General features: G+C 38.1%; 1 protein-coding gene across 1 annotated transcript; it reads right to left on the bottom strand.

Annotated features, from left to right (window-relative positions):
• Positions 1–5,450: 5,450 nt before the first annotated feature.
• Positions 5,451–5,891, bottom strand: LOC120084998 (serine/threonine-protein phosphatase 7 long form homolog). Its single transcript, XM_039040813.1, has one exon. It carries the CDS (start codon positions 5,889–5,891, stop codon positions 5,451–5,453), a length of 441 nt encoding a protein of 146 aa, XP_038896741.1.
• Between the last annotated feature and the right edge of the window lie 4,734 nt (positions 5,892–10,625).

The raw sequence follows: 10,625 nt of genomic DNA, 5'->3' as shown, positions 1-10,625 counted from the left end.
GTATCAGAGCCAAATTGACTCGCGGAGTTGAGAAGTCGTGATCATGTCTACTACGAAACAATGGGGCAAGTCCCATGTTGACCAATTGGGCGAGATAGAAGAGCAAATTTTCTACTTAATAGAAGTTCCTGATCAGGTTCGATTCCTAGAAACTCAGTTACAAAAAGTCTCTAAGAAGGTCGATGAAATCGACGCAGTGGCTGGTCGCTTAGCGGGATGCCCGTCAGGGAATTTTTAACAAGGATTGAAACCCAGAGGAAAAAGCTATGAGAACTGAAAATTCCGAGCATGGGGATGGATTGTCGAGCTCTGTTGCCCTTATGAAAAAACGTGTCGAAGAACTAGACAGCTCGCAGAAAGCGATAATTCAGATGGTGACTGAATTATCCGAAGACTTTTGAGGCACCCTCGATGTTGTCCAAGCAGAGATTGCGGACATCAGTGTAAGAGTTAACCTCACCATGAGAGCGGTGGGAAACCAAGCCCTAGGGGTGTAATCCAATTCAACAGTGTAAAAGTACTCAAGCCTAAGCCCTTTTGTGGGACTCGTGATGCGAAAGCACTAGAAAATTTTATCTTTGATATGAAGCAGTATTTCAGAGCTACGAACATAACGACTGAGGAGTCAAAGATCACCTTAGCGACGATGCATCTAGCAGAGGATGCCAAGTTATGGAGGAAGTTCAGTTTCATGGACATCCAAGAGGGTCAGTGCACCATCGACACGTGAGAGAGACTGAAACAAGAGTTACGTTCTCAGTTCTTTCCCGAGAATGTTGAGATTGTGGCAAGACGTAAACTACGAGAATTGAAACATACTGGCACTATTATGGACTATGTGAAACAATTTTTTGGGTTGATGTTGGACATAAGAGATATGTCTGAGAAAGACAGTTTTCTATTTTGTCAAAGGCCTGAAACCGTAGGCAAAAACAAAATTGTATGAACAGAGAATACAAGATCTCCCAATCGCGTATGCAGCAACCAAACGATTGTTCGACTTAATTGATGAATCTCAAGAGGTGAGGCAACACTCAAGATCTCTTAATAGAGGGAGAAAGAGCAACGGTTCGAGCCCATCGAGAAATAGTGGGGGGATAGAGACATTAGTGGGGATGGTAAAGTACCTCAGTAGACGACTGGAAATACGTGGCAGGGGTAAAATTCTTATTGGCCCTTATCTTGTTATATATGTAAGGGGCAGCACAAGGCGAGTGAATGTCCGAAACAAGCAACCTTTAACACTTTTCAAGCCTCATGAGCCTCAGACTCGAAAGGCAAAGCTGTTCAAGTAGAGGACGAGAATATACAAGCAGAAGAAGATAGAACCCCACGAGTTGGGGCCCTAAGATCTTTAGGTGCCCTCCAGAAGAGTATGGGAGAAACAAAGGAATCTAAAAAAGGCAGACTGATGTATGTAGATGTTTGGGTCAACTATAAGTCAGCCAAAAGTACCATGATCGACTCGAGAGCCACCCATAATTTTATGTCCGAAACAGAAGCTAGACGATTGAATCTTCGTTGGGAAAAAGGCATAGGTAAAATGAAAGTAGTGAACTCTGCAGCCTTACCTATTACAGGAATGGTAAAGAGAACAGTTGTAAAATTGAGGGATTGAAACGGCCCTGCCGATTTCGTGATCGTCAAAATGGACGACTTTGACGTGGTGTTGGGGATGGAATTCTTGCTTGAGCACAAGGTAATACCGATACCCTTCATCAAGTATTTAGTGATCACAGGGTCTACGCCCACTGTTGTGCATGCTGGGATCAAACAGCCAAATGAGATAAAGATGATCTCGGCCCTCCAATTGGAGGACCTTACCCACGAGTTAGTTGAAACCATGGAAGAGAAAGATCCTCAAGACATTTTGTGTGTCTTGAAAAAGTGTCGCGTTATCGAGCCAGACAGTTTACACAATTCCCTGCCTCCAAAGAGGAGGAGAAGGAAGCCCAGACGCCGAGAGTTTCTACACGGGACAGAGTTTGGGTAAGATTGTGCCTAAGACAGTTTTGATGTTGAGGCCAAAGAGAACGTCACCTCGTAAGTAGCTACAGAAGACCCGTGGAAGTCATCGAAAAGGTTGGAAAGCCCCTTATAGGTGCAATTACCATCGTGGATGGAGATTCATCCTTTCCTCCACGTGAGCAAATTGTAACCCTTGAAGGAACCATTAAAAGTCCTTAAGCAGAAGCAAGGGATCGGACCCAAACCCAAAATTTACATAACATAAATTTTACAGCAAAAACATACAAATTATGCATTTAAAAGATAATTCAATATGCTTTAAAACAAAGATTACAAAATAGAAAATGGATTTAGGAAACCTTATCTTGAAGAACCTTTCTTCACGAGATTTCTTCTCCGAATCTTGTCACGTACAATCTCGAACCCTCTAACCATCAATGAGGACACCACCATGAATGTTACCTTTGTATTCTCTGAGTGAGAATCCAAGAGTTTTGTGGGCTCTGTCTATTTTGGAAAAAATGGGATTTTGAGAGAGATGAGAGGAAAAAATGGGATTCAAATTGCCTCAGAACTTTTTTGTGGCTCTCTCATCGTTTTAGTGAAACTACACTAGGAAAAGAGGGGGGATGGAGTAACTCCCTCCCAAAATGATTTTTAAAATAAAATAAAATAAATTTATTTATTTTGATAAATATATTTAATATATATTTATATAATAACTACCTTATCATATAATATTAAATATATATTAAACTATATGTTATATCAAATATAACACATAACTTATAGTTTCTATATTGTATCAAATACAATATAACCTATAGTTTCTATTCTCTCATTAATGACTTTTAATATAAATCTCATTTATATTAAATTTAATTATGTGAATCAAATTCATATAAGTAATATTTGAATCATATTCAAATATTTATTTCCTCTCAAATAAACTTTATCTTATAATGTATCAAAATACATTATAGTAATTACATCATATATAATTAGATTAAATTAATTAGATCACATATAATTAATTCCTTCAATTAATTTGAACAATTCAAATTAATTCAAATATTGATTCTCATTAATTCCCGATGAGCTACAGATGGGACCTCATGGACCAGTAGCTTAAAGCTCTGATGGTACGTGAATAATTAATTAAACTCCTTTAATTAAATTATTCACCATCTGTTAACTGCCGGACACTCCACTAAAGACCGATGCACTCTTCACACTACAGATATATTTCTGTGTCCATTGGATATAACCCGTCAACAATACAATGACCCTTCACAAATTGCTCGTAAGTACAGTTGGGCCAAAGTTACCGTTTTGCCTCTATAGTTACATCTAACTCCTTAAGTACCACTAATCCATCTAATGAACAATAAATCATAGTTCAACTATGATCAAACCCCTTTCGGGCCAGGAGAGGGTGTAGCACCACATTGTTCAAACCCCGAAATCAGCTCTTAAAGGAGCAATTTATGTACTTACCCGATGTTAGGGAAGGAGTGAATTCCTTCTTGTGTAGCTGTGTTCTCAGCTCCCCAATCTGACGAATCCTCAAAATGGTAGGCTTGTTGAGTCAACGATCTGACCACTCTTACTCAACAAATCAAAGGACCATCCTTATGGGCAGGAGTTCACAACTCACTCAAGATTCAGGTCATGTTACCTATAGTCATCCTAGTGAAAGGTAAGTCTCTGTTGTGAACGGCGTTATATAATGAGACTAAACATTTCATAGTCCAGTCTTATACAAAGGCAATTGTGTTCCCAGCTACTGAATCAGACGAATTCCCAAAATGGTAGGCTTATTGAGTCAACGATCTGACCACTCTTACCCATACAAATCAAAGGATCACCTTTATAGGCAAGAGTTCACAACTCATTTAGGATTCAGGTCATGTTACCTATAGTCATCCTAGTGAAATGTAAGACTCTATTATAAACGACGTTATATAATAAGACTAAACATTTCGTGGTCCGGTCTTATACAAACTCTTTTGTATAGAATATCCTCACTCACATGTCTCCACGTGAATGATCAAGATCAGATCATTTGTAGCACTTTACAACAATTGTAACATCTACAAAGCGAATCATTCTCATAGTGTCACCAGGATAAGATATCCACCCTTATCCATCTACTATAGACCATTTAGGTTATCACTTAAACATGATCCACCTATATTTCTCTACATACATGTTTAAGCTACAAAATAACCTTGGATATTAGTTTATTAGTTTGTGGTTAATGCAACTAATTTTGAAATGAAACATCACATATTTTATTACATAAACAAAATATTTGCATAATACAATTACAAAATATAGGACCCTACGAGATTTAGGGCATCAACCCCAACAACTTTATCACCCGACCATGTCGATGAGTGATGTAGGATGGTGACCCGTCTGCCTGCCACAACGGAGAGAATGATAGAGGAAGAAATCAATTAGAGATTTACTGGAAGAAGCGACAGAGTTGGAAGACCAGGACTAGGTTTGAAAGAATTCTTGGAGAAGTGAAAAAGCCTCCAAGACAGAGAAGTTCGTTGGGAGCGCGCGGAAGATCGCAAGGCAACTGCTCAACAATTTGCTGAGTTTGAACAGAGTTGGTTGATGGGGACGTCAACCATTTGAGTGGGGGAGAATGTCACAATCATACTTGTCCAGGGCTTGTTGCCCATGGCCACATGTCTGCTTCCACCTCGTTTTACTATACTTTCATCCTATGTATTTTATTTTGTTAGGTAGTTTACTTTCTATGTACTTTTCTTAGTGTGTGACTGTTCACCCATTTCCATATGTAAGAGTGGTGGATGTATTTTTGTTCAGAATGCACTATATGGAGGTAAGACTAATCATCATATCCTCATACTAGTGAGTTGTATGCTATAAAGTCGTGTTGTTTCTTATTGCTTTCTTGCTATACGAATAATGTTCATTACTTACACATGCTTTCAAACATTTGCGAAAACCTTTTCCTTTAAACCCATTTTTCAAAACCTTTTCTCAAGAACGGGGGTGGAGGTTGTGCGAAATGAATTTTGTGCCATTGGCTATTCAGATTTAGATTGGTTGACTTGTTCAAGGGCGAGAATAAGTGTCGCACAATCGCCTCGAGACCCTTAACGAAGGTGCGATTATGACATACGACGTCCAATTAATCTGACAAAAATTGATAATTAGACACCCAAATTTTTTGTAATATTCATGTATATATATTTGTGACCTAATTGTGCATTAGTCTATCAAATATTTGTCGGTATACTAGCAACATATTTGCTGACTGTTCAGAGGCAATTAATACACCACTTCATCTAAAGTTATAAAAAAATACAATTAATTTATATTCTTACATATAATAATAACGTAATAAATATATAAATGAAATAATACATAACACTGAGTGGACGATGACCTGGGGCCTATAACTAGACTTGTGGTGCTATAATTTTAAATCTATCATAAGTTCATACTTCCAGTAGTATAAATGATCCCACTATTTTCAACGCTTGTGCATCAGTAGCCCGACAAAGTTCTCTATAAAACCATGCAAGACAGGTACCATCCCACGAGTACATACTGACATGCTCGAAATCAGACAATAGAGGGAGAAACATAAGATGTACCAGAGTGTTCGACTTGTCAGTGAACAAAAATCCTCCAATAAGCTGCATAATGTATGCTCGTGCATACCTACATACTTTGATGTCATCGACATCGAGAGGCAAATCTGGAAATTGGGACACTAACCACGGGATACTCGATCTTGAGCCTTTCAGATCATCTGGTAGAATGCCCAATAGCTCGTCACAAATAGTTTTCCAATCACATTGTAATGAACCTGTCAAGGGTTCTCCGCCCACTCTTAACTCAAACTGAATAGCAACACCTGCAACGTAATTGTACATTTCTCACAAGACAGGTGAAATGGGTGGGTTTCTGGTCTCCAATGCTCTACTAACGTAGTAATGAGGTGTCAATCAAGTTGGATAAATCTAATCTGTGCAACTCCAAGAAAACCAGCCTGTTGTACATAAGGAGTAATATGTGGATCAAATGGGATAGTATGTTGTGTAGATGCCTCTCTTCTCCGACAACCCAAAACTACAGTCGAAGAATTATCCCATATCAATTATAAACGATGGATATTTTGTTGATATAGTTGCACAGGATTAGAAGGATCAGGTCTATTACCTAAGAAATTCAAATTACATTACATATAGTCAATTTCATAACAAAATCCATTATATAAAAAATTCCAATATATAAAAAATACAATTACATAATAATAAAAAACATAAAAAATGGATTACATAAAAAAGTCATCAACGACCTGAAGAGGAAACACCAAATCTTTCAGTTGTTTCGATTTATATTTCGTATTGAAAATATTAGCAACATGATAAAGACAATATCGATGATAAGCTCTAAGTTCATTCAAATCAATTTCCTCATTGTTAATTACAGCGAGAATGCCCTTACTGTTTACTGTTAGGATCTATGTCCTAAACTTACAGTTTGTAAATTTAACATATTCTATTTGAAATAAAGATGTTATTGAAGTTTATTCAATAAATGTGTTATCGAATATATAAATTGCACTTATAAAAGCCTAAATCCAATAAACTAAGATCCATGACTATTACATGAGTACTTGGACTTTATGTGGAGACATAAATTGGATCAAATTCGAGTAGATAACCAAAACGGTCTATAGTATACAAATAAGGTTAGGACCTTATTCTGGTAACACTAGCGAATGCGACCCACTTTATATTTAGTACAAATGATGTAATCCTGAATCATTGATGCGTGGAGTTATGTGATGAAATAATGGAGTAGAATGCGATGGTGGAAAATGCGTTGTGCATGCAATTTTTCTCAGTAAGACCCAAGTATAAATCCTACTGAGTTGCTTGGTAAGTCCAGGGTCGAACACAAGGACTAAGAAAAATAGTATGCGATGGAAAATTTTAGATCACTTTGCGGTAACAATTAAATAAATGGTTTAGTTGGTTTGTTGTTTAAGGTATAAAAAGTATGCGGCGAATTTGAGAAAAGAGTAATTATGCGACAGATACACTGAGTATGCGGAGGAATGGGTTAAGAAGGACTTTAGCTAGCGTTCCCCGAGAATGCGTTCAAGCTATGCGATCATGCTACACTCATGCGACAGCAAATCATTTTCCAATGCAAATGCGATAACTCCTATTAGAACTCATGTGATGAATGTGATAATGTCTATAGAACTTATTCCTAAGTCTCTAATTCTTGCCTATGCGATGACGATGCATACAAGGACAACGCGACCACATACAATCATATCCTATCTCTAGGGTGCTTGCGATGCGTTAATAACAAACAAAGCTTATTCCTATTCTTTTATCTCTTGATTATGCGGTTCTAATCTGACTCTTCCGAGCCTAGATTCTAATTTGACTTTTTCAAGCCTAGATTTTATCCTTAGACTACCCTCCCGAGTATCTCTAATGGACGAATGATGCATACATAATACAAGATAATCGCATAGAATGAAGATCTCGGGTTATGCTAGCTAAGTGCTTTTCAACCTATTCGACAAATTTAGCTACTCATGCGTAATGTACATAGAGTGGACAGATATAAAGATGCAATTTCCATTTTCATAAATAAGTTCAGAGTACAAAATGACAATGGAAAATAAGGTAGAAAGCCTGGTAGCAATTTCTTGCTTCCTAAGGCTTTTACACTGTTATCTCTATTCTATCCAAAAGATGTTCTTGCTTCCGCAAGAGTTGGCCCTCTCTCTGATTTTGATGCTCCCGACGCTCTTCCGAGTTCACCGAGACGATCTCTCGGTGTAATCTCCCTTCACTCGCTTCCTCCTTCTAATTAAAAGAAAAACTATGAACAAGGCTAACTTCTAGCTATATGGTGAATTATGTAAACTGAGCGAACTCTTTCACTGAAGATAGCCTTCGGTATTTATAAAGCTTCACGGTGAAGTGCTTTTTATCTCTTATGATTGCATTGATGGGATGACATTAATTCTCTGTTTAATGCGCCGAATATTTGTCACCGAAAAGTTGAGTGTACTTGCTACAGTAGGTCGTTAATGGCTTGTCAACTTAATTCGGAATCGACCGTTATCAACTTTTTGTTCCATCGTGATTTATTAAGCTTTCACCCAGATGCGCCGACTCTATGCGGCCACCTCCTTGAGCAGATTTTCGCGAGTGCAAACGATCGCATAGCCTTGCAGTCGCAGTCTCTTAATGCGCTCGGACGTTAATTTCTTTGGATCGCATTTTGACCTTGCATCAACGCATTTTCCTGCATAAAATATATAAGTTAGTTGTTTTAATGTGATGGACGCATGCGATCGCAATGTTGTGAACTTGATGCTTTTGGACGCAATATTGTCTATTTTTACCATCGCAATCTTGCATTGTTTTATAACTTTGCGTTGTAATAACGTGCATTTCTGTCCGTTATCACACCCCCAAATTTAAACAATGCTTGTCCTCAAGCATAAACTAAAGACTTTCTTTAAAAAGTCGACCGCCTTCTCTTTCCTAGATTTCTCAAGGATGCCTTATTCAAATCCTATGTAGCAAAATATCCTTAATTTTTATCCAGGCCTCTTAAAATAATTCTAAAATTTAGGGACCACAAGTTTAACCTTAAAAAAGACTTTACTAGATTCCAGGGCATCGCATGATTTATTTCAAAAAACTTTTCCAACTAGGATGTTTTCAAATGATTTTTTACTCCTTGCATATTTTAGATATATATATATATATATTCCTTTATGACCTTGCGCTGATCCAAGTGCCTAGCCTTCGTTTTGGCTTTCCCCCACGTGTGTCATGCGGACATCCAACTACGAGCAAGACGCTTTTTCTCAATCTAAACTCATGCCCGTTTGGCAGCAAAGTTACGATCATTTTATTTATGCGTTGATCACGATTCCTACCTTCATTTTGGCTTGCCCCCACGTGTGTCATGCGGACATCCAACTACGAGTAGGATCCGATCGTAACGTTATGATTTTTTTAACCTAAAATTAGCAAGGTTGAAAATAAATACTGCACCCCCAAATTTAAAACACAGCAATGTCCTTATTGTTGAAAGATTGAAAGAAGTCATGCGATGCTCTTAGGAAGTTTCGTAAAAAGTCAGTTTTAAAGAAAGGTAGTAGACTACCAACTTCTAGAAATATTTCATGAGGTGACAGTCCTAAAATTAAGTTGACTCTAGTATATATGAAAAAATAGAAGCATGCGTTTCATCATTGAAATCATAATTGGCAAAGAGAAATCATGTGGTGACTTACTAAATTAATCAATGTTAAATGATTGCGCTGACTAAAGAGGATGCAATACTAAAATGATCAAAGTTAAAATGTGATGCGATGGTGCAAAATTTGGAATGAATAAAGTTAAGGAAATATCCCCAAAATTGTGCTGTCGCCCACATTATTTGTGAACGCATCCTGCTTTGCGGCAAATTGCTTTCTTTGATTGCGGTGACGGAATAAAGTGGTTGCGTCTTTCGTGTAGCACCTCCGAAATCGTTCACCTCGATCGTTGCAATGAAAACATTGAGAGGGTCAAATAATTAAAAAAAAAAAAAAGTTAACAAATTCTCTCTCTCTCTCTTTAAAGATGCCTAAACGATAATCAAAATAAAAGAAGAGTAGTGAGAGTTTGTTAATCATTGGTAAGAAAAGGATATTCCAAAAGGCTTGCGCCCCTGATGATTTTCTGTCGCATGCCAGCGCAGGGGCCACTCGATTTTTCTTCATTCCGGATTTATCAGGTCTACAGAGGTATTTTCCCGATGAAAATCACCCCCGCAATATATCTTGACTCTTTGCCCGTTAACCTTGGACGTGTGGGTCCCATTCTCATTAATCAGCTCGACCACGCCATGCGGGCATACTTCTTTCGGATCAGGGTGACTTTAATTTGCCGGGAAAGAGCCATAGCCGCGAATTGAAAAGTAAGACCTTTTGTCCGATGTGGAGATTTTTTCCGCATATGTTTTGTCGCAAGTTTTTCTGTTCTTGTGAAATTTTGGATTTCTAGCTTGGTTCTCACATCATCAAGCTCGACGATTGGGTTTTCTTGCTTCCTGCTTGCCTTTATAGTCGAAGTTAAGCTTTTTCACCACCCACAGCACTTTGTGCTTCAGCTCAAGTGGTAAATGACATACTTTACAAAACAACGCCAAGGAGTACATGCCTATAGTGTCTTATAGGCGTCCTGTATGCCAAGTATGCATCGTCAGTTTGTTGCCCAATTTTCGTGAAGGCTTTACTCCTTCTCTAATATCAGCTTGATTTCCCGTGGACACTTAGCTTGAATTCGTCTGTGGGGTATGCAGTGCCATTTATGGAGGATATTTAATTTAGCAAAATTTTGACGGAGTAATGACAAAGTGGAGACCTTTTCATTATTATGACATGTGGAGTGCCAAACGAGGGAAAATATTCTTCTTCAGGAACTTGGGACTACCGGCACATACTTGTGGACATGCTTACGCTTCTGACATTTGGAAATGGAGTCGAGGCTACAGATATATTACAATGTGAGCCAATTCGATGGTGGGAATTGGGTCATGAAATCAATGCCCAGACGAATCGAACAATTCCAGTTCTA

The sequence above is a fragment of the Benincasa hispida genome, chromosome 9 (assembly GCF_009727055.1).
Source record: "Benincasa hispida cultivar B227 chromosome 9, ASM972705v1, whole genome shotgun sequence".
Lineage (NCBI taxonomy): Eukaryota > Viridiplantae > Streptophyta > Magnoliopsida > Cucurbitales > Cucurbitaceae > Benincasa > Benincasa hispida.
This window is presented reverse-complemented; position numbering and strand designations above follow the sequence as displayed.